The sequence below is a fragment of the Olea europaea genome, chromosome 9 (genome assembly GCF_002742605.1).
Source record: "Olea europaea var. sylvestris chromosome 9, O_europaea_v1, whole genome shotgun sequence".
Lineage (NCBI taxonomy): Eukaryota > Viridiplantae > Streptophyta > Magnoliopsida > Lamiales > Oleaceae > Olea > Olea europaea.
The window spans coordinates 9,201,125-9,226,604 of record NC_036245.1 but is presented as its reverse complement, the minus strand read 5'-3'; the positions used below and the strand labels follow the sequence as shown (position 1 = coordinate 9,226,604).

At 33.1% G+C, this 25,480-nt stretch overlaps 1 protein-coding gene across 3 annotated transcripts; it reads right to left on the bottom strand.

Moving 5' to 3' along the window:
* Positions 1 to 2,213: 2,213 nt before the first annotated feature.
* LOC111399588 (alpha-L-arabinofuranosidase 1-like) lies at positions 2,214 to 11,108 on the bottom strand. Of its 3 annotated transcripts, none has more exons than XM_023026989.1 (18): positions 10,736 to 11,108; positions 9,245 to 9,487; positions 8,893 to 8,947; positions 7,815 to 8,026; positions 6,616 to 6,737; positions 6,259 to 6,406; positions 5,709 to 5,778; positions 5,380 to 5,525; positions 5,238 to 5,283; positions 4,890 to 4,942; positions 4,592 to 4,736; positions 4,024 to 4,142; positions 3,860 to 3,931; positions 3,680 to 3,783; positions 3,463 to 3,519; positions 3,174 to 3,372; positions 2,878 to 3,024; positions 2,214 to 2,467 (listed from the first exon to the last, which is right to left on the bottom strand). In XM_023026989.1, exons 2-18 carry the CDS (start codon positions 9,419 to 9,421, stop codon positions 2,315 to 2,317), a joined length of 2,025 nt encoding a protein of 674 aa, XP_022882757.1. In that variant the 5' UTR covers positions 9,422 to 9,487; positions 10,736 to 11,108; the 3' UTR covers positions 2,214 to 2,314. The 3 variants fall into 3 exon arrangements, with proteins under 3 accessions (XP_022882757.1, XP_022882756.1, XP_022882758.1); XM_023026988.1 differs by having other exon boundaries at positions 9,245 to 9,464; XM_023026990.1 differs by having other exon boundaries at positions 9,245 to 9,453.
* Positions 11,109 to 25,480: the final 14,372 nt, after the last annotated feature.

Genomic DNA, 25,480 nt, shown 5'->3' with positions numbered 1-25,480 from the left:
CGTTTCCCAGAATACAACAGTAAAACCAGTAGCTTCCGAGCACCGCAGAAACCACTCCGACGAACTGAACTAGTGCCTGTACTACACCACCACCAAGAGAGAAATGCAGAAAAGACAGAACTCTATGCAAATGAATTTCTCGTGTATTTTAAATTTGAAAGCTTTTGCTTTGGTGTATTGAAATGAAGAAAATGAGCCACTATTTATAGGCTAGAGTACTATTAATAGTAATGACCTTTGGAGCTTCTCATCTTTTTTCTATGTGGGACAATTCATTTTTCCCACATAAACTTTCTTTTGAGTGGCACACTTTGAGCCTCAATTTCTCATTCACCCGAGCATCATCTTTGACAAGTAAGTATATGATTTCGATATACTCACGAAGGAGAACACAAATCAGTTTTCATCTTCCAAATTGAACAATCGGGTCCCACTCAAAACTCGTGCCAAAGTTGGCCCATAACTTCTCATCTTTTTTCTATGTGGGACAATTCATTTTTCCCACATAAACTTTCTTTTGAGTGGCACACTTTGAGCCTCAATTTCTCATTCACCCGAGCATCATCTTTGACAAGTAAGTATATGATTTCGATATACTCACGAAGGAGAACACAAATCAGTTTTCATCTTCCAAATTGAACAATCGGGTCCCACTCAAAACTCGTGCCAAAGTCGGCCCATAACTCAATTTTTTTTCCAACAATTTGTTGCACTCTCATCCTACGACCCGTCAAGAAGGGGTGGATTCAAAAATCTAGGTGAGCACGAATGGCCATAAGGGCTCGTTGGGTGCTGGTTCCACCCAAGCCATCAACACTATAGCACCCATGTTGTAATAAAAGATATATACTTTAACTTTAAATGGTCATGTGAATAGCATCAAAAGTTACGAGATAGGTTTCGATGAACAATAAGTAATTTTATTCAATCTAAATCTTTAAATCAAAGTTAAAATCATTCGTTAAAATGTTATGTATTAAAGGGTTTTTTTTCTTCTTCTAATAATTCTACCTTTTTTGCGTGAGATCTCATAAGTGCATCATTTATTGGCTAAAATAACATTTTTCGTTAGCTTAGGACATGAGTACTATAAATTTAAAAAGTTGAGACATGATGCAACAAATAGTTGATTGAAGACATAAATATCACAATTAGAAAAGGTTGGGACCCTCGAGAAATTTATCCAAAAAGACTAACTTGATTGTCTAGTTATTTGCCAACTAAACCGTTATGTCAGTTTTCCATCAATAAAACTGATGGACTCGTAGTAAAATGATGGCATTGTATCATATGATTTAAGTTCAATGACTATATTGAAATTTTAATTTATGTTTAATACCCAATTTAAATAAAATATAATAATGAATGTTAACCAGTGCTCTAAAAAACTTGCAACTCGAGCAAAACGCTTCGCTTCGCGCTGATACGCATTTTTTCCCCCAATTTCTAAACCAACTGTATTTGACGTGCTTTATTAGTTTTTTTTTTTTTTTATATTTTTTAAAAAGTCTTTTATTTGACTTTAACTTATTATTTTATATAAAAAAAACTTTCATTTGACTCTAATTTCAAAAATTTTAAAAGATTTTATCTGTACAAAAGTTAAAAATGATTTTATCTAAATAGTTAAATAAGATTTAAGTTTTGGTGTTATCAATATTATGTAACTTTGATCTTGAGACTTATATTATTAGAAACTCCAAAAGCATGTATGAAATTCTAATAAATCTATTAAGTAGAACTTGTCTAGTTGAAAATTGAAACTATGAAAATTATTCTAATTTTTACATATCGAAAATTTGAAAATTGTATAATTGACTAATAGTAGGAGTTATTAAGTAAATATTGTATTTTATAATTTTAGATGTGTATTATTTTAATTATTAAATAATTTTTAAAATGATTATAAATTTAAAATAATTTTATAAATAAGAAAACGTTTTTTTACGCCTAAACCTCGTCTAAACTACTTAAACTCGTAATGCTTGAAACTTCGATTCCACGCCTTACCCTTTTTAAAACATTGATGTTAACCACACATCTGCCCTTATGAATGGAAATTGAGAGCTGTCTCCATTTTTGTCTCTTACTTTGTTCAATAACCTCTAATTATCTCAGAAATAAATACAATAAATTTGGCCAAATTTTCTTGACCTCTTGGCAGTGAGGCTTGCACCAAAACCCTTAAAGAAACAAACTCATTACTCATTCGATTAAATCTAACTCAATTTTGAATTTAACATAGACAATACATATATCATTAACATTAAACAATCTTTATTACTAATATTCATTCCTCATTCGATCTTTATACTTAATATGGAGAATATTTATCAGCATTATCAGATCCTACAATCTGGATATAGTTTGATTTCGATAAAAAGTCAAATGAAGTAAACGAATGTGGAGAAAGCACGATGTCCTTTTTCCCACCAGCCTCCTCCATTGAAGTTTTAACCGGCGTCACCTGCATATAACCAAGAAGACGGAACTTCAGGATTTATGGGGCGCGAGGAAAAAAAAAAAACCAACGAATTGCTTTTGACTTTTGAGGAAGAAAGAACATATTTTTGGATATTCGCATGATGAAAAACTTAAATAAATTGTGATTTTACACAAGTTTACGCGCTCTAAGACAAGCTTCTTAGTTAGCGCAATACACAGATGCAACAAAGGGCAAAAGAGAGAGAGACCAGGAGATGGACTGTTTAGTGATTGCTTGGCATAGCTTATAAGCTGATTAAACTCTATTTTTATCAACACATTCTATAGTCTGTAGGACCTAAAGATTAATCTAATAAAAGCTTTGCCAAACATATTAAGATACCTTTATGATGAATTAATTGTATATATGTTAGCAAGGTGGTTCAAATATACCTTCTTGGGTGCCTGGAAGGAATTTTCATCCTTCAGATTACTAGATGTTAATTCAGTCTTTGTCAATCCAAGGGATGGGACCGAGTTCAGCTCCAGTCCATCAATAAATATTTTGAGAGTCACGTTGTTGCTTCCGAAATTCACAACCTGGAGAACACATTTTCCGAGTTTATAAAGAGAGAAATTTGAGAATTATGCAGAGACTGGTTAAAGATTACAATGGATGAAAATGAGTATGAGAAATTTTTACTAATTCTACTTTCACAAGATGACCTCTAATTGGAAAGTACACAAACCTTTATTCTAATGTATTTCTTGCTATCCTCTGAATTTTTCCAAACGATAGCGGAAGCAATTAGAGAACTTGAAGAGTTAGCTTGAAGAGTTGAACTTAGAAGAGTTGCACCATTCGACTCCCTGAAAAAATGCTGCATCCAATAGCTAGGAGTTCCATACATCTGCGCTGAGTCGAAGACAATTGCGTCTGGGCTCCACCTGAATCCGAGAAAATTTTCTCTTAGAAATTCATAAAAATGCAGTTGGAAATGAAAAAGATGGTATTGAGAAGGAAGAAATTAAACATACGTTCTGTCATTGTTATTAACAAATAAAGGTGCGTAACTTGCCATTTCAATGGCATCACTGCATTGGAGCAAACATAAATCTTCGTTAGAATTAAAATATCATAGCAGAAGCAAAAATTTCCCACGAGTAAACTGAGTAGGGAACATAAGCATTTTCACAAAGAAACATTTATTGCAAATTTTGAAGCATGAAAGTTTCTTGAAATTGGTTATATTACCAGTTTCTTTCAAGGCCAATAACGAATCCAGCTTCTGCAAGAGCTGCTAAAAGACTGCCTTTGCCAGCATCATCTCCATTCACAGCATATTCACTGACAAAAGCCTATCCACCAAATTACGTCAACCAAAGTATCCACTTGTACATAACCAATATATTAACCAAGTGAACCATTTCAAACCTTCGGACCATTGCGCGAGACTTGGTCGAACTTTCTTGCCGAGGAAAACATATTATTTGCACCAGTATAAATCTAGGAATGAAACCATGCATGGGTGAGTAGTTTCCGCATTATCAAATAATGAAATTTATTGTAAATGGATGAAAGACCAATGAAGTTCTTACATGATAATCATACATATCAGCAGGGTGATCCAATGGTTTAGAAGAACCATCACAGTTTGAGATTATTTTGATGTCCGGATATGCATTTTTTATAGCATTGTAGAACTTGAGGTAGTTCCCTGAATAATAAAAAAATAGGAAAACATATCGACAAAATAACTAGAGTTTTGATAGTAAGATGGTTGAGCTAGATGATGCCAATATGTGGTGTAAATTTAATCAACCAATTGTCTAAGAATTTTAAGTTAGATCATATTGGTTAAAAATAAAAATAAAAAATCATCAGTTGAAGGCAAACAAAAGATCTAAAGTTGAGTGAACATGTGATTTGTGTTTCAGCGTGTGAAAAATAATTTATATATCCAGCTCAGAAAACCTTTAGCATTAATCCTCATCAGGATGGCATTGAAACTTCTTTATCTGTGGTTGAGAAAGGAAATAACCTTTTTGCGTGAAATATAACATCGAGAATGTTTTGTTTCATAATTACATGCTGGTTAATTTTGACCATTATAGGCTAGAAAAGAAAAGGAAAAAAGAAACGATTAGAAATGTAAAGCACAGTTACCAATATAATTTTTCTTCCCGCAATCCTCATTCCCAACTGCAACATATTTCAAATCAAAAGGTTCTGGGTGTCCCATTGAAGCTCGAAGAGAACCCCATTTTGATTGAGGATCGCCTCTAGCAAACTCAATACCATCGAGAATTTCCTGCAGTTGATTTTCAAGAAGTGAAATACATTACAACATAGACTATTTTTTATGATACCACTCACTGTGAAGCTATTTCAAAGCTACAAATCAGGCATGAAGTCTTAAGAATTAGATGGTCATGAACATATAAACCGAAACTGAGCGACCTACTTGTACAAAAGGTAAGACGCTGGAAGTGTCAACTTGATCGTTGTGACTGACCCCTGAGAATTATTGGACACGAAGAAAACAGAATAAGGGAAAAAGTAGCTAAGCTTAAGAAAAAGTTATGTGTAGTCTCCAAACACATTCGGATAACTTACTACTTTTCTTATTTTTAGGGAAAAAAAGATACTTTGTTTTAAGAAACTCTTAACTTACTATCAAAATAAGCAACTTACTTATTTTCAACTTTGACCATTAAAAAACATTTATTTTTAAACTTACTTATATTTAACATTATAACCTTAGCTAAACATGCTTTATTTATCACCATTACATATATAGTCTAAAGAGTACCGTTGTTGAAAACCCATACTGGTGCTGCATCCAAGTCCTCAGCAAGCTGCAGAAAAGGTGAAATTGAAAGAGTAAAATAATGAAGAAGATGATAATTGAAGAGTTTTTAGAAAAAGAAAAAATAGATCCAACATAATTTTACCTGGAGAAACTCAAAATGACCAAGACCATCATCGGTCCAGTAATGCCAAACATCACCAAAATGCCCAGGCCTCTCTTCCCATGGTCCAACAGTTTCTTTCCAACGAAATGCATTTCTTAACCATTCACCTTCGACAAAACAACCACCTACAACACGGATAGCAAGAAAGTGATACTGCTACACAACAATTATAAATTACAAGGCCCTAACGAACATGAGGTATATAGATATGAAGAATCCCAAAGAAGACTATAACTATTATCTCGTATAAAAGAATAACAAAAAATTGAAAGAAGAAAATTGGAAAAGAAATGAAATATTAAGACTACCTGGAAATCTGATAAATGCCGGTCTCAAATCTTTCGTCATTTCAAAAAGATCATTGCGAAAACCGTGTCCCTAAGCCAAGAGATAGTAATAAGGAGCTTATATTATATAAGAGATATCAATCTCACGGTGGCAATATAGAAGGTATAGTGAATAACAACAAATGCTCAATCTTTATATTTTGAGATTTTCTTTTTATTTTTTGGCAGAGTAACAGGGAACTTGGTCGAATCTAAAACATTTTTTCATTCTATTGTCATTGGGAGCATCAAGGTAGTTGCACCCTATTATTCAGGAAGCTAGAGAGCAATCCTAAAGTACTTCACACTCTCTTAAGTGCATGGGTGGATCTATAGTGGGGGCAGTGGGGTCCGCTGCCCTATACTAAATCTGAAATCCAAGATTTTACACAAGATTTCCAAAAAAAAAGTGTTATAATTTTCAATTTTGCCCCGACAATTAAAATTTTGTGAAATTTGCCCCCACAACTCTACTCTCTTGGCTCCACCCCTGCTTAAGTGATTAAAAGTTAACGTCTGAGTAAAAGCTCACCTTGTAAGTATCTGTAGGCATCAATGATACTTGATCAAACCAAATAACACCTTTCTTGGTCGTGGTGAGCTGAAGTCTTGATTTTGCATCAGCTCCTTGTGCATGCAACAATACCTCCATTTTTGTCCAGTTCAAAACATGAGAATCTCTGCAACGACATTTACTCTTATACATTCAAGAAGTAACCTAGGTCAAAAAACATTTAGTGCATGTTTGGTGGTACGCAGTATTAAATTGTACTAATAGTATAATAGACAACATTTCAATTTCCTTTTCTTTTTTAATATTGGGTACCACTATCTAGTATACGTTAGCAAACACGCTACCAAGGGTCAGTAATGAATCACCAATACTGACTTAAAGTTAGCAGTAGCCAATGTCTGCAATCCATTTGAACCCGTCAAGGACACAGACAAATCAATTGATCCTTCTGAACGAACATAGAGCACCAATTTATAGGTTTTCCCTTTTTCAATATTCTGCAAGAGAAAACAGATTCAGGTTCCAGTTGGCATACTAATAAGAAATTAGCAGTATAAAATCCACTGAAGACTGGTCAAATTAATGGAGTGATATTCAATAGCGTGTTTAATCAGAAAAACTTATAAATCAAACTAACTTCATGACTAGTTAGAAAAACTCAGCTTGTGACCAAACATAAGGACTGGGCTAACAGTATCAGACAGACAACCAAATGGAGGTCCCGCTGGGTATGATCAGATGATTGCATACATATCAAAAGACACACAAGTAATGGATCAAAATTTCTCACTTCTTCAAGGAAATTCGATCATGAGTTTAGTGAATCGGTAAGTTGGGGCCCATGTAGGCCAAAAACATATTGGCATGTTCGGCAAGGTAGATTGGAAGCAATAGTTTCAAAGAATAATACAAGTTAAAAATTGGTTCAAAGTTTGTCTTGTGCACCTAATATATCCTGTACGATTAGGAAAGTAAAACTTCTATTTCTTTAATCCTTTTAAAAGTGGAAAATTACCAAATTCATGGGTTCATCAAAATGAATGTGACCTATGAAAATAATGAAGACCACCAAGTTCTAAAACATCACTCCAAGATGCCATACATTTGAAACTTCAAGCATTTGTTGTTTTTAATACAATAATTTTATGAAGTAAAAATGAAAAGATGATTTTACAAATAGGAAACAAAAAAAAAAAAAAAAGACTGCATAACATCCAGTTATGCATAACAAGTTGAGGTCCTACTCTTTTAGAGCTTATGCTACAAGAAGATTTGAGGTGCTACTTGAAACCATCATAATTTAATTTGAATGTAAAATATTGAGAAAAAAAATAAGATTTTGACTTTTATTTGCTTAAGTAGATAAGATGAATAACATTAAGGTTTTTAAGCTATGGAAGACAAAAAAACAGATCTTACAAGAATCCTTGGTCAAAAAACAGAATTATGCATAATACTGATCCATCTGGCTCTCGGGGGAAGTAGAAAGTATAATTTAAATATAATGCATTTTGATCATTCACAAAAGACACCTTCCTTTCCTTTTGAAATTTTTAAAAGGTGTTGACTCTTACCATGCCCCAGAAACCAGGGTTATATATACCAACTCCTCCAGCTGGACAGATACTTGTGCCTTCATTATCACAGAGCACCTCCATTCGCAGAGCAATTTTATTTCGAGGAAAGCACGATGCACGTTCTGTTGATACAATTAAAGATGATTCATCCCCGATAATAGACCAGGGATCGATGTTTGAAGGTGTATTGGGACCCCCAGCTTCAAAACCTGAAATTAAAATTGCACGAGACTTCTAATTGTCGGTATCCATAACAAAAGCAAGTGACATAATCTGTTTCAAACTATCTAATGGACAGGTTTTTCGTCTCAAAAAATCAAGAATTTCAAAAAATGCCACTGATATTTAACTGATCATGTCCCGCCCTGCAAAATGTAGGATGAGAGGAAACAAAGCAAAAGAAACATTAACTGTTTTTTATCTGTGAATTAACACTAGAAGGCTAGTAAGTATTGTACAGTGGCATTTTGCAAATACTATACAAAAGATCATTTGCAGGTAAGAAGAGGAGGAATACATCCTAAAATGCCTATTGACCACTTCAAGCTTTGAAGCAATTGCACATACGAAAGTTCAATTTACAGATAAGATTCTTGCAAAATCCGGGTGCTTCTACATTGAAATAGGGGAAAAGGAAAAAGAAAAGAAAAAGAAACATGAGGGAGCTGCTGGAAAATGACTAAGAACACAAAAAGGGAGAACCAGATTAAAAATTACTTCAAAAGAAAGAGAAACTGCAAAATTTCTCTGATTTTGTCAACCATCTAATGGGGCAGAGGAATGCGTTTTCCACTTGAACATAGGATGCTAAGTAAACAATTACCATAAAACACATGGGCAGGCTGTACAAACTATCAAAATAGTACCAGGGGATATTAAACACAAGCACGAGTTCGTGAACCCCATATTGCTAACAACATAACATTTATTCCCTCCTATTCAAATAAACAAAAGAAGATGCAAATGCTACATTTCAAATTTTGATAACAAAAACCATGTAAGAAATTATTATGACTATTTGGATTCATTTACTGTTTTCTTTCTCTAAGAACAGCTCAAGGAAATTCTGGCTGACCTCGATTACTGACAAGCTCGGCCCACAATCCTCCAGCTCCAGCATGGTTAATCTCCTGCAGATATTTCAAAGAATATTAGCCTCCATGCTCATTATTCAACAGCTAACATAGGTGCTATCAACATTAAAACCTGTTTGACGTCTAAGGACAGATTTCATTCTGAAAATAAATTACCGTAAACCCGGATAACCTAAGACCGTCTATCTCCAATACCCTCATATAATAAACTTTCATGTTTTTCATACATAAAAAATGTAAAAATTATAAACACTTTTACTCATAATAATATAACTTAAACTTTACAGAATTTAACGATGCACATGGACAGTATCTATGAACCAATTAACTCACCTCGAAAAATATGCCAAACAAGGTCTCGGGTATTTTCTTTGCTGACGTTTCGGAGGAATTAACGAAAAGCAGTGCTGTCTGGCTTTCTTCAATTTCAGTTGCAGAAGATTGACAAACAGCATTCAACACGATGAAGAAGAAAAAAAGGATGCTGTATATGGCACTATTGGAACCCATTTCTTCCTATATGCGTCCAACGCTTTTGCAGCCTATTTAAGCACTGTTAAATATACTTTCAGCTATCTTATTATATATATCCAGAGAAGAAAAATGTAAATCAGTTAACAGAAGAAAAGTATTAAAGTGTAAACAGAAAAACTTCCTGTTACAACAACCTCGTCTTACATAAAGATACAAAACCACATAATGAATTCAAGAACTATATCAATAGAACCAACCTAGACAACTGTTACCAGACAGTTTTGCATCAAAACAAGAACAACAATTTATACTTCATTCACAATTCCATTCTTCTCTTTCAGTTCTTTTCTTTATGGGCCATGCCGCGAAATAACTTTTACTCAAACAGTTCTCCAATGGTGAGTTTCATTAAGAGATAGAACAATAAGAAACGTGTATAAAACTATAAATAGAGTGAGGGTTAGAGTGACCAGGTCCAACATCTACGGCAGTACAACATTAATAAAGCAAATATGATTTAGTGGAGCAGTTTAACAAATTCACATTACTTTGTTCTATGATAAGATTTTCACTTGGTTTTGGAAGATATGGCACTAAAAGTTGTAGAGCTGGTCTTTCATATCGAGCCAGGAACAAGGTAAGTACCTATGAAAAGATTCATGATTTCCCTTGGGGTTCTGTCTTCTTAAGTAGCTTTCCAAAGCTAAAAATGAATTACCTACTATTGCACTCAGATTATAGCATCACTCAAAATAAAAAATTCATGGACATAAACACACTATCCGTTCAGATTTTGGTTTGTAGGGAAAAAGTTAATTGCACATTGTGAAGTCAAATTCCATGAAGGCATAAATGACGCAGGCACAACATTTTGAAGTGTATATATATTACCCCAATTTAGGTGAAGCTGTAAATTCAATCATTACAATTAGTTATAGGTGTGATCCACATTTTGACCCACTTATAGCGATAACTGATCAGATGGCTAAATATTGTTGAAAATGAGAAATAAGAAAAAACCCAGAAAAATTAAAAACAGAATATACATTTTACAATTGTTCACGGAGATTCTTTTACTAAATTTTGAAGTCAAACACAGCAAAAAGATAAGATATATGCAACAATACAAATATGCAGTCATATTTATATAAAGATGAAAAGTACAATATAATTTTCAAGTGCTTGTTAAGAAACGGAGATGGGTGTGCAAGATTACAGGAGACCCAGAAAAGGAATTTTAACAGAATACAGAATGATAATTATTCAAGAATCAACTTTTGATCGTCAGAATTTATAATACATATAGAACATATAAAAAAAATGAAGAAGAAGAAGAAATCAATATTTTACCTGTAAGTGATCACTCAATAATTTTCACTGTGAGAGAGAATTTACAGAGAGAAGATGATGATGAAGAGAAAGATGAGGCAGTGGCAGTTATATAGTGAGCTCATAAACCGTTAAGTTTGAAATTTGTACACACAAAAACACTGATTATGTGTTTATTGCTTGAAGCTTGAAGCCCGAATCTTGATTTTGATCTTTATCTTGGCTTCACGCAAGCAAACAAGCTTTTTGGGTTTCTGCAAATGGTGCCTTTGAAGCAGCAGATTGGTTTTGAAATTCTTCAAAGTTTTCTTTATTGACGCCAACGGATGATGCTGATTTTGGATTATCTCTTACTTCTTTTTCTTGCGATTGTATTTTCTATATGATTATTTCTTACGTTGTTCGTCGATATTATATTTGGTCCAACTGGATAAGATTATTATAAAATATAATTGTTGACACTTCTTTTTGCCTTCCGCTCGCCCTATCCTATCGATGCCCTGAACACTATCCGTCTAGCAAAACTCTTTTAAATTATGTTCTATATATCTCCACGAAGGCAAAAAAAATTATTAATAATATAAAATTTTAATATATCATTTTGATCACATCGTTGATATTTGACAGAACAGTTTATTAATGACTTGACATCTCTCTAATGTGATTGCTATGATTTTGTACCAATTATAGAACACTAGTTCAAATACCAAATGGTGGCTAGATATGAATCAAGACTGTTATTTTATTCCCCGTTTGAGTCTCTTTTTATTTTTTCATTCTTTTTTACTATTTTTTCTATAGTACTTATTTTCAATTACACATTCTTCGTCAAAATAATGTTACACGTAAATCAAAAAATTTCTTTATTTTTAATCATATATTTTCCCATCAATTTACTTTCCATAATATATTGTGGCTCCTTTTCTTTTTAAGGCTTCAAGCCGTCTTGATATTGTCAGGTATGTTGTATTGAACCATAATTGACTTCGCATTTTAATTAAGTTCATGTGATTACTAATTCATCTCAAGCCGTTTTGTTTCCTCTTGGTAAGATCTTGTTCTACCCCCCTCCATCATTTCTTTGTTTTTGATAAAATTCTTACTCATATACATAGCTATTTAATAATATTGTTACCCATATGCCTATAATTATTTAAAATGAATCGAATTGTTCCGAGAATAGGCTAATCAGACAGTGTTTCATTCCGAGTGACATCAATTGGTCCATCCACAAAAGAAGAGATCAAGAATCGCTCAGATCGATCAATTCTAACCGGTTAAGAGAAGACAAGACCGGTTCACGTTGGTCCAGAGTAATATCTTATACAATATTTGCATTGGAAGAGATTCGAACCCTTGCTCCTTGCATCAAACATCAAAATCAATGACGTGATCATATATATATATATATATATATATGGAAGAGATTCGAACCCTTGCTCCTTGCATCAAACATCAAAATCAATGACGTGATCATATATATATATATATATATATATGGAAGAGATTCGAACCCTTGCTCCTTGCATCGAACATCAAAACCAATGACATTATCATATATATATATAACATCAAAATTTTACATATTATCCTTTTGTTTTAAAAAATATTTTTTATTAAAATTATGATCTTGCATTGACTAATGGTTGAACCAATGAAATATCGATTGAATCACTGATTTGTCGAAATCGACTATCAAATCGAATTTGATAGCTATGCCCATGTGACAATTTTTAGAAAAAGAAATAAAATTTTAACCCATCCATCTAGCTTATATTTACAACAGAACAAAAACATTGTATAAATCATATGAAACATGTTTCTTTCAAATAAATGTTATCAAAGAAATAATCTAAAAAAGTATAAAACTATGAATCATTCTGAAAATATTTATTAATTAAAGACTTATCTAAATATCAATTTTAGTAAAACGTAATTGTCTCTATTTTCCATCTTATCTAAGTCACATGTAAAAATGCATTTATTGCCATTTAATCTTCAACTCAATCAATTTAAGGTTAAGTATCAAGAGACCTTTGTTTCCAAAAAAAAGAAAAGTACCACAAGCATGTTTGCCAAATTTACAAGTCAAATTAAGGACACAGTTGGACATGCATAAATCATATACCAATTTTTATAGAACAATTATTTTTGAAGACACAGTTGGACATGCATAAATCATATACCAATTTTTATAGAACAATTATTTTTTTAAAAATAAAATAAAATAAAAAATTGCACTTGGTCCATTCAGTTTTCTCACTTGGTTTATTTTGCTTTCTTGTTTGACTATTGATGTCACAGATTCCATTTATTCAAAAACAATAATTCTAATTGTACAGAAATGTTTTGACAAAAGTCTCACATGGGACCCACTCCCATGTGGAATAAAATAGTGCCAAAAATGATCTGTGTGTGGTTTGTAAAGTGTCTATATTTGTACATACAACACCTCTCATTCGAAAATTGGGAATTCTTTCATTTCCAGTACACTGGGACACCGATCTTTTCCAATATATTAAATAAACTAGTAAATTACTATTTTAATTAGAATTTAATACTGTTTTCTTTCAGGACACTCTTCATCGTCCAAGATATTAATAGGAAGTGAAACTAAACTATCTCATACACAATCGAGCTAATTTGCAATGTGATGTATATACTATAAACTACAAATGAATTGACTAATGTGAATTGACGATTGATGCTATTGTTCGTCAAAATTCCATAAACGTACGGGTTCGTTATACAAGTAATAATTGTGATGAAAGAGTTATCATCCCACAAGGAATAATGCTCAATTCTAGTGTATTTGATATATTTAAATTCATGATTGTAATAAAAGATTCTACTTAATCTTTATTTTGACTAGTAGCTTAAGCTCTTGTAAAAGCTATAATATTTTTAGGCTCTAACAGGTCAGGCACGGGATATTTGGAACGATTTAGAACTACTTGAGCTAGAACTTGGTATACCTCTATATTGTGAGATATCAAGGTCGGGCCATACGGCCAAGGACTGCTACGTGCTTGTCTATGGCCTTATGCTAAGTAAATGTATTAGATGCATGTACAAGACACGATCTTACGTTAAATTGATGTTTTAGCTACATGCGCGGGACATAGCATTATGCTAAATTGATGTGTTAGGGCAAGTTTTGTCATAAAATCAAACTCCTATATCACAATGGCACCTAGGCCTGAACTAATGAAAACAAAAATTGTTTGAAGGTATACAAGCTTGGAAAATAAACTACCTATGGGCATGCAAGCTCGAACTATAAACTGCCTAAGAGCATGCAAGCCCAACAGAATGAAAACTAAGTAATCTAAAGAAAAAACCTAGGACTATGGCCAGTTATATGTAATAAATATCTAGGTTGTCGACATTCCAAGGTCTAGGGAGCGACTTTCTCGATGTATCCCTTAGGCTATATGCTTCACTTTTTAATCTTTGCATGACTTCAAAGGCTCTTTCCCATACCTGTCCGAGTTTTTCTTGGAGGATGATCGGCAGCTTTAGTCCTTCTAAGGACCAACTCCCCAATTCTAATTCTTCTAGACTTGACTTTTTCATTGAAGTATCTTACTGTTTTGTTTCAATATCTTATAGCTCTTAGTAAAGCCTATTCTCGTACTTATTTAAGTAGGTCAAGATATTCGATCATTTGTCCTTCGGGATTGGGCTTGATTTTCTTCAATATTGAAAGGCTAACTTCAATTAGAATTGTGGCCTCCGGGCCTAAGGCTAACATGAAAGAGGTTTCACCAATTGCTGTCTTATAGAAAGTCTTGTATGCCCAAAGAACGTAGGGCAACTCTTTGGGCTAATTATCTCTAGTATCTTCAATCCTTGTTCGAAGATCTTGTAGTATAATCCGATTAGTTCTTCAGCAAGGCCATTGCTCTTAGGGTATGAAACTGAGGTCAAGTGATGGTCAATCCTGAGGTTGGCACAAAAATTTCTAAATTTTGAATTATCAAATTGCCTTCCATTATTTGTTATGAACACATTTGGTATCCCAAACCTACACACAATGGACTTCCATATAAATGACCTGAGCTTGGGCTCTGAGATTGTTGCTAGGGATTCGGCTTCTACCCACTTCGTGAAGAATCTATTGCTACTGCAACAATTTTCAATTGTTCTCTTGCCAAAGGAAATGGCGCGAGAATGTCAACTCCACATTGCTCGAAAAGAGCTGAACAATGAATGGAAGTTAGCTATTCGATGGGAACATGTATGATATTGTCGAATTTCTGGCATTTTTCATACCTCCGTACATAATTTGATGCATCTTTTTTCATGCTTTGCCAATAATAATCATATCTTATACGCTTATAGGTAAGAGTTCAAGCTCCTTGATGATTCTCACACACACCTTCGTGAACTTCAGTTAGGGCGATGAGTGATTTAGAAGGTCTAAAACATCTTAGATATGGGAGCGTAAAACGTCTACGAAATAGTATTCTTCCAATAATATAGTACCTTGGTGCTCGGGACCTAATGCTTCTTGCTGCCCTTGGGTCATATGGTAGATTCCCATTACTTATGAATCTGATTATTGGGTCCATCTAGCAAGGTTCATGGTTAATGTCCATGAAGTTGTCTTTTGATTTATTCTAGGTTTTATCACCATCTCGATGTGTATCGTTCTGTCAAGTTCATCTACTCCCATGAAAGATGAGCCTAGATAATGCATCGGCCTTACAATTGTCAGCTCGAACAATTTTTCAAAAATTCACAACTCTTGAATCGTCTTCAAAGGTCATGCAACATTAAACAATATAAGCTTATTTTTTCGTCTTTTCTTTCAAAAGTACCTTTAATCTGTCTACCCATTAGCTGTGAGTCACTAAAAACTTTATTGTGTTCAAGTTCAAGGTTATATGCAAGTTCTATAGATTTTTTGGCCCTACTAGACAAGGAACAGAAACAACATTTGTCCCAAGACTAGAAACAACCCAGGCCATTGCGACTTTAGAATTCCATATACATGACAGTCTAAGACTATTAACATTAAGCGAGAAGCGATCGGTCGCAGAAGAGAAATCATAACTAAACAATTTTTCACATTGAAATTTTGTGTTAGATTTACTAATACCCCACCCCGTCCATCTGGAAATCTTGGTTCAAACTCTTCGCTTCAGGCAATTTTCCGAAGAAAAAACTACTCGAATAAAGGGCAGAATTAAGACAAATACAAATCAAACTAAAGATATTAAGCTAAAAACTTTAATGTGTTCAAGTTCAAGGTTATATGCAAGTTTTATAGCTATAATAACAGCTTCTTACTCTGCGATTATTAGTGGCTTCAAATTCGAACTTGAGTGCACATTGGATTTTTGTAGTTTTGTCCAGCTTAGTAATGATGACCCCAGCTCCCGAGTCTGGATTATCTGAAACTCCATCCACAAAAAATTTCCAAATTTTTTAGGTCTTGCTCAGGTCATTATCCTCTGGCCCTCGAGGCATTGGGATGAGTTGTGCTATGAAGTCGGCTAAGGCCACGCCTTAATTGTGGGGTGCAGCTTGAACTCTATATCGAATTCACCAAGTTTAATCGTCCATTTCAGCAATCTTATTGAGATATCTGGCTTTTGAAGTATATGTCCGAGGGGTAGATTAGTGAGTACAACAATCAAACGAGATTGAAAGTATTGTCATAGATTTCTGGCAGATATGACCAAGGTGAGAGAAAGCTGCCACTAATGTGTATTGATTTTTACATCAAGAATTACTTTACTGATATAATAAAAAGGCTGCTAGACATTTCTTCTTTCCTTTACCAATACCCTACTCACCAAGTTTTGAGAAACGTCCAAATATAATAACAAGGTATCACCAGCTTTTGGCTTGGTAAGAATTGGAGATGTTGCCAAAGTTTGTCTAAGCCACTAGAATGCTAAATTGCATTCCTTATTCTAATTAAAGCTTTGGTTGCCCCTAAGAACTTTGAAGAAGTTGAAGCACATATCCGTGCTCAGGATACAAATCTGTTCAAAGCTACTACTTGACCTGTTAATTTCTAAATATCCATATGTTATTAGGGAGTTCCATAGATATCAAGGCCTAGATCTAGGAAGGATTGGCCTCTATCCCTCTGGGTGATCATGAAACGTAAAAAATTGCCTGATGCCAATCCAAACGCATATTTTGTAGGATTGAGTTTCATCTTATATTATCGTAGTGTAGCGAAGACCTCCTCAATGTCAGAAATATGATCTTTTACTTGTTTGCTTTTAACCACCATGTAGTATACATATGCGTCAATGTTCTTCCCAATCAAATTCGCAAAGATCTTATTAATAAGTCTCTGATATGTTGCTAATGCGTTCTTCAATTTGAAAGGAATGACATTGTAACAATATATGGTTAAATTAGCATGAACAAGGTCTTTTCCTAATCCTCTTTAGCCATGAAGATTTGATGATATTCGGAGAAAGTATCTAAGAAATTGTATAATTTATGGCCTGATGTGCTGTCCACAAGATTATCAATTCAAGGTAGAGGATATCTATCTTTAGGGCATGCTTGGTTTAAGTCAGTAAAGTCAATGTAAACTCACCATTTTCTATTGGCTGTTTTAACAAAAGCGACATTGGCGAGCCAATTGGGAGTACTGTACTTCTCGAATGAATTGAACATTAATGAGTTGAGCAATTTCTTCTCATATAACCTCTTGTCGTTCTGGTACAAACGGTCTCTTTCTTTGTTTAATAGGTATTGCTTTCGAGTTTATATTAAGTTTTTGAACTCAACTTTAGGGTTAATTCCAGGCATGTCTTCGACTTTCCAAGCAAATACGTTGATATTACGAGAGAAATGGCTGATAAGTTTAGCCATGGCTATAACACCAAGATCTTGACCAATAATTTTTTTTTTTTTAGGCTCGAGCTCGACCTTCTCCAATTCTTCCTGGGGCAAGTCTCCCATGATGCTCAACATCATGCTCGAGCTCTGAAAGTTGCATAATGTCAGCTTTGATTTATCTAAACATTGGTAACATAGCATTGTCTAGCTATTGTTTAGCTTCCTCGAACTATCCTAACTACGTTATTTGTATGAAATTTCATTACTAAGTGAAAAGTTGAGACAATAGCCCTTATTCTATTTAAATGGAATGTTGAGATCTATGTTACCTATTTCTCTTCCAATCCTAAGGTGAGAGACAACCCAACAATGCCTCCTGGGATGATGATTCCACCACCAAACCCCCGAAGGGAGTTTTAATTAGCTTGAGTTGTTCGGCTGAAATATCCATCTGAATGAAAGCCTCATGGGATAATATATTAGATGTGCTTTTGTTATCTACTAGAATTCTTTTCACCTCAGAATCGACGATGATTGTTGGTATGACTAAGGCATCATTATAAGGGAAAGACATGCCTTCTAAATCCTTTGATCTGAAAGTAATGTCTTCCATATTACTTGGATCTATACTTGAAATTGATAGGTACTATTCGACATATTATTTTTGTCCGTTGCTCGAGTCTCCTCTGGAGGCTTTTCTTCCGATGATGATGCTAATGGTACCTGTTATTGGTTGCTTATTTCCCTGATCCTCGGGAATGATGGAGGGGAGTCTTGCCTTAGCTTGACGCGAGAAGGATCTTGTGGTAGATTAGACTCATGCATCCTTTTAAGATCAGGCTTATAAGATGACGGGGCATCTCTTCTTAGGAACATAGTTTTCTCCATATTAATGTATTTCTCAACTCGGGTAAGTAGGTCGGTTGCTAGCTTGGGAGGAGTCTCTGACTGAGCCATCTTAAATGCTTCAACCTTATAGCATATGTTAAAGTTGAGACTATGGATGTGATAAGTAGATTAAGAATCCGAAGTTTTTCATTATTAAACCTTGTCATGAAATTGTGAAGTGTTTCATTAAGTCTTTGATACATCTGTATGAGTAATGCAGCTGTCTTCATGATATGTTTGTAGCTTGCAAAGTAAGCGGAGAATTTGTCAGCTAAGTCTGGGAAGGAAGCTATGAAGTTGAGATCCAATATGGAAAACCAATCTCTAGTCGTATTAGTAAGGATCTGAGAACATGACCGCATCAGGTGCTACCTATAAGTTTATGATATCTATGTATATGTTGAGATGATTGATGTGATCAGTTGTCCCATCGTACTCCTTTACCCGAGGATACTTGAATCTATTCGACAGCGGATATGATAAGACTTCAGGGATGAATGGGTGTTAGGGGTGAAACCTGTTGTTGCCTAAGTATTTTGAAGCATATCCCCGGCGATCTCGTCTTGAATGATTCTGGTGAGTTCGATGGAGTCCATCGTGATTGATCTCGAGCCCGATGCCATATAAGGTATGCTTGAAGTTTCAACATTACCATTGCCATGGTGTGAAGTCGAGCTCAAGCATCTGCCATAAGACTATCCTTGTTGCAGTGGCGCAAGCTGCATATTTCTTTGATTCAGCAACTGAGTTAGCATGACAACTTGTTGGTGAAACTCTTCAAACGCTCCAGGAGTAATGACTGCTAGTGGAGGTATTAGTTCTCCTGATGATTCCTCCTGTGGAACTTGAAGATCTTCAGCGAGCTGATTAGGGGCGAATGAGTTTGCCGAAAAATGTCATAAACGTGTATTAACCATGACTTTTACCAAAAATCATACCTATAGATTTTTTAGCTTCATGATTGAGAATGAGCACGAAAAAGATCTTTCGGTACCTGAAATAAAGGCTTTGAGGTATGTCCTTGTCATCCCTACAGTGCTTAAGTTCAAGAGAGAATTTGTGTATTAGGCTATAAACGAAAAACAATGTAAAAATGTACCGGAATAATGAACTTTGATCATGTATTTGTAGATGTTGCTGATAGAGTTTTAGAAGGATCCAACCACCTGTAACCTTTCTCTTTACCATGCAAGGTCTTTGTGTTATATTTGAAGTGTTCTGTTTGAGTTTGAGTCAAACCGTGATAAATGAGTAATTTAGATGAGGATAAAGATTATGGAGAGTCGTAGTCATGTGGATTAATGTTCCTAGAAGGTGTGAGATAAGGTAAGGGTTTCGTTGTTATGACTTTCAACTCGACCTATCAAGGCCTGACCTGAATGTCCAGCCCAAACTCATAGTTGGGATAACTAGGAAAAGAATAGATTGGGGCTCTAGGTTCAAGGTCGGGCGCTACCATATCTGGAAACATCAATGGTAATCTTTATCAATAAAGACTAACAAATAATTGAATGAATTGATCTAACTCGATTTAAATCTTTATTTATGATACATTATTGGAAATTCAAATTGAACTATTTCCTACATAATCGGGTTAATCATTCTACAAATGTGTAAAGTGATGTATGAATCTATAAATAAATTAACAAATGATTGTACGGATTGATGTGACGTGATATGATTAAAATATTTATTATAAAAATAATGAATAATTGAGTTAATTGATCCACGTCGACGAAAATCTTTATCTATGAACATTAATAAAATTAGAATTGAAATGTCTCCTACAATCGATTAATCATTATTACAAGTTTGCAAAGTAACGTATAATCAATACATATATTAACAAATTATTCTATGAATTGACGTGACGTGAGTTGATAAAAGTCTTTATTTATAATTGAAACAACATATAATTCAGTGAATTGAATTGAATTGACTCGACGAAAATCATTATCTACGAACATTAATAGAAATAGAAATTGAACTATCTCGTACACAATCTAGCTAATCATTAATACAAGTCTGCATTGTGATGTATAAACCATAAATGGATTTGCATGAATCAACGTGATGTGAATTGATGAAAATCCTTATCTATAAAATGAAAAACACATACAGTTGAGCGAATTTGATCTATCTTGACGAACATCTTTAGGGTGTTTAAATGTATTAAATGTCATTAATATTTATTCATTATTACACTTATATTTTTAACTATTTTCTTCATCACATTCTTATATTAATATTTCATTGATAAAAATTGTCTTTAATTATGATTTTCATTCAAAAATATTGTTAACGTGCTTTAAAATGATGGTCAACTATTTTATCGCATTTTTGCAATGTGATGTATAATCTATAAATGAAAATAACTAGATAATTGAGTGAATTGATCAGACTCGATTAAAATCTTTACGATTAAAATCTTTATCTACAAGACATTAATTGAAATTGAACTATACCGTACACAATCTAGTAAATCATAGTTACAAGTTTAAAACACGATGTTTAATCCATAAATGGATTAAAAAATAAATGAGTAAATTGATTTGACATTGACAAAAATCTCTATTTTAAAATCAAATAACAAATAATTGAGTGAATTGATCTGACTTGACCAAAATCTTTATATAAAAGACATCGGCTGAAATTAAAGTTGAAATATCTCGTACACCATCCAGTTAATCATGTTTACATATTTGCAATTTGATATATAATCTATAAATGGACTAATATATAATTGCATGAATTGACGAAAATTTGTATTTATAAATGAAATAAAAGATGATCGAGTAAATTGACTTGACCCGATCTGACCTGATCTGATTTGATGAAAATCTTTATTTATAATGTATTAATAGAAATTGGAATTGAAATATCTTATACATAATGGGGCTAATCATTATTTTCTATCATGATGTATTGTAATGCATAAATGAATTAACCTATAGTTGCTTGAATTGAAGTAAAGTTACGCGATGAAAATTTTCATCTATAAATGAAATAACAGATAATTGAGTGAATGACTGAACTCGACGAAAATCTTTATCTAAAAGACGTTAGTACATGTTGAAATTGAACTTCTCGTAACAATTTGACTAATTCTTATTATAAGTTTTGAACGTGATGTATAATCTATAAATGGATTGACAATTAATTACATGAATTGATGTGATGAAATTTTTTATCCATGATCTCACTTGACGAAAATCTATTAAAATGAAATTGAATTATCTCATACAAGATCATGTTAATCATTATTACAAGTTTGCAACATGGTGTACAATCTACAACAATTCTAATCATATGTTCCCAATAGACATGATAAAAAAAAGTCACTACTGACGTGACAAGAGAATTTTAATTATGATTCTCTGAAACGATAATAAATTCATAAAATCATAATTAAAGTTATCTTTTCACATCAACAGTGGTAAAATTTTATCCTTATATTGGGGCAAGATATTATTTTATATGGATTAACAATTAATTACACCCCGTTTGGTTTCCATTAATTTTTATTCCATTATATTCTATTTTTTCTTTTATATTTTCAACCACACAATCTTCAATAAAATAATATTACATATAAATCGAAAACTTTTCATTCTTTTCAACTATTTTTAAAAAAAAAAAAAATACTATTTTATTCATTTTCATTTCTACAAAATGGGGACCAAACGGGGGCTACATGAGTGGACGTGACTTTGATATGACTGACAAAAATCTTTACCTATAAATGAAATAAAATATACATGAGTAAAATGACTTGATTGGATGAAAATTTTTCTCTTCGAACAATTGTTTGAATTGATGTGATCAACAAATTTTTTTGAATTACTCTAATTGTATAATCGAGGTTGACAATATACTCACAAGAGAGAGAGTCCATAATTTTTTTATTCAGCGTGAACCCCTTTCCATGTGAGTGATTGTCGACCCCGATTTTACATATAACGTAACTAAAAATCTTTATCTACAAGTTAAATAACAAATTATTGCGTCTTTTGGCTTGACTTGATGAAAATGTTAGAGAAACACTTTTCTTGCCTTCGTTAATCGGAATCCAATAAAATAAGTTGTCATTTAGCCCCTATTTGTCTCCCTTATAAAACACATAATTCTCATACTCATTTCAACTGCACATTCACACAATAAATTATTTTACACATAAAATCAGAATTTTTTTTCTACTTTTTAACCAAACACTCTTCAAAAAAGTAATATTCAAAATATAATTTTTCTTAATAATGACTATCAAAAAAGGGTTTAATCCGTTGAGATAAGAATTGTCATTCAAGAAATTCAATAAAAGAATATTTATAAAATTTTCAAATATGGCACCACAAATTGACACATCACACAACACCTATGCCACGTATGCGCTATTTTGCCACGCAATGAGAAAACGTGTAAAATATTCTGCAGCCATGCAAAAGTCGTGTTGCACTTTCCCGGGTTAACGTTTTCGATGTCCGAGGTCTTTTGTCCCCAGTAAGCTTTTATTATTATTATTTATTTATTATTTTTTGAAAGAAACACTTCATAACGTGTGATTTATAATTATTAAATTCAAGAATTTTTTTTATTGAAAATATATTCAGGTCGATTAAAAGTAGTTTTGATTACTATATTAAATTACTAAAATATTGAACTTACAATAAGACCGACATATATTTATTTTTTTCATGATTCGAAATATTGTATTTTCGTTGACGGTTAATTTAACCTACTGGCATATTTCCTATTATCAAATTTTTCTTTATTGGATACACAATATTGTGATATTGAAATATTTTATTTATTGAATATAGTGTTTTATGATCAATGTCCATAGCTTGATAGATCATAAAAATAATTATTAAATGGGAAAATTGCAACCGAGGTACCAAACATTTCGTTTATTAGCGGACTTTGCCCAAACCTTTCATTTATGCCACCAGAGGTACCAAATCTTTCAAAAATCCGCACCCAATGTCCAAATAGATGGAAATCGTTAGTAAATCTTTTAATTGGCCTAGAGTCAACATTTTGACCAAATTTTAACTGCATTTTAAAGGGTAAAATGGTAAAATTATATTTTCTATAAAAAACAATTAAAATCAAAATAAAAAACACAAATACACTTCATCTTCTCCACATACCCTGCACACACCCACCCCCAAAACCAAAACCAAGAATCGGAACCACCACTACCACTCACCCCACCGTCAGAAATCAACACCAAAACACCATGGAAAATAATTTCCTCTTCCATTCATTGTTTTCAACAAAATCAGTTTGTAAATGTGTAAATTTCTCTATCCATTTCTGTATAATGAGGTTATTTTCAGTTCTTATCCTTCAATTCTATACAATCCTATTAATTGACTCACCACTTCTGCGCTACAGGTTTTAAGAATTTAGAAATGCGAGTACAAAAACTTTGCCCACCACTCAACCCTTCCTGGCACTGATTCTCCAATCAATACCCTACACTTGCACAGAATTTATGCAATTATTGATTGGCAAATCTCGCAAGTGATAAGAAGCATATACCGAGTTTTCGTGTTGTGGGTAGGAAGCATAAGCTGAATAATTATCGATCTATAATGTCTATCTGTGAGGCTGTTGCGTTTCTGAATTTTTGGTCGTTCAAGCTGGTGGATCTGGTGATGGCAGATTTCCAATGACTGCCATTTTGCTCAATTTGTGAGGATGTGGTGTATTTGTTTGAAACTATGATGTAGAAGGAAATTATTTGCCATGGCATTGGTGGAGTTTCCGACTCAGTGGTCGTGGAGGTAATTGGTGGTCACCAACGCAGTGGAGGTGGATGGGGGTTGGATTTTGGTTGATTTGATAGGGTTAGGTGAAAGTAAGGGGAAGACAGGTGGGTGGGAAGAAGATGAATAATTTTATTTCATTTTTTGGTTTTTTTAATTTAATTAATTTAATTATTATTTATAGAAAAATATAATTTTCCCATTTTGCCCTTTAAAATGCAGTCAAATTTTGGTCAAAATGTTGACTCTAGGTCAACTAACGGATTTACTAACGGTTTCCATCCATTTGGACTTCGGGTGCAAATTTTTGAAAGGTTTAGTACTTCCGGTGGCACAAATGAAAGATTTGAACAAAATCTGCTAATAAACGAAAGGTTTGGTACTTCGGCTGCAATTTTTCCTTATTAAATTGGTACTAAAATGCCATTCATGACGCAAATATATTCTTTCATGGTCTAATTAATACTTTAATTTAGAGTAACAATTTGATAATTAATTAAAATTTATTTGATGTGTGTTTGAGTCACGTTATTTTGAAAGAATACATTTTGGAATAGTAAATTAATGAAGAATGTGTGGTTAAAAAATGAAAAAAAAAGTTTTGAATTTGCGTGTAACATTATTTTATTGAAGAATGTGTGATTGAAATGATATTAAATCACTGTTAAAAAATGCATTTTTTAAAAGAATGCGGTTCAAGTAGTGAATGGTAAACTTTATTTATAATCTCGATTCCTCTAAGGTATAAATGAGATTAATACATGATCAGTGCTATGATATATAAAGAAGGAACAAGGCAATGAGAGAAAAACTTTTTGATATTTAATCGTTGAGAGCATGAACCATCACTAGATTTTCCCAACTCTTCCTCAAAAATGACAGAGAGAGGAGTAGGAGTGGGGGGAGGAGAGCTTTGGGTCCAATAAGGTGGCTACTCATCGATGTAGTCTCTCCCTCAAATAATGTTGAGAAAAATATCGAGTGTCATTGCAAAAAAGGTATAATGATTTTATACATGTATTTTTTTGAAAGAGTCATAGTTAGTAGTACTATATTTGTTCCATAAAGATAGATTTAGGTCTATTTTTAATTTTTTTTTCATTTTTCTTAGTATACATTTACATTAAATAATGATTTAAATATGATTAATTTATATTTATTGATAAAAAAAAGTACAATAAATAGGGATATATTGAAAATTAAAAAATATTTATACTTTCAATCAATGTTCAAAAAAACGTAAAGCGTGGTTAGGCGTGAAACTCAAAGCCTAAGCTAGGTTTAGACAAAAAAAAAA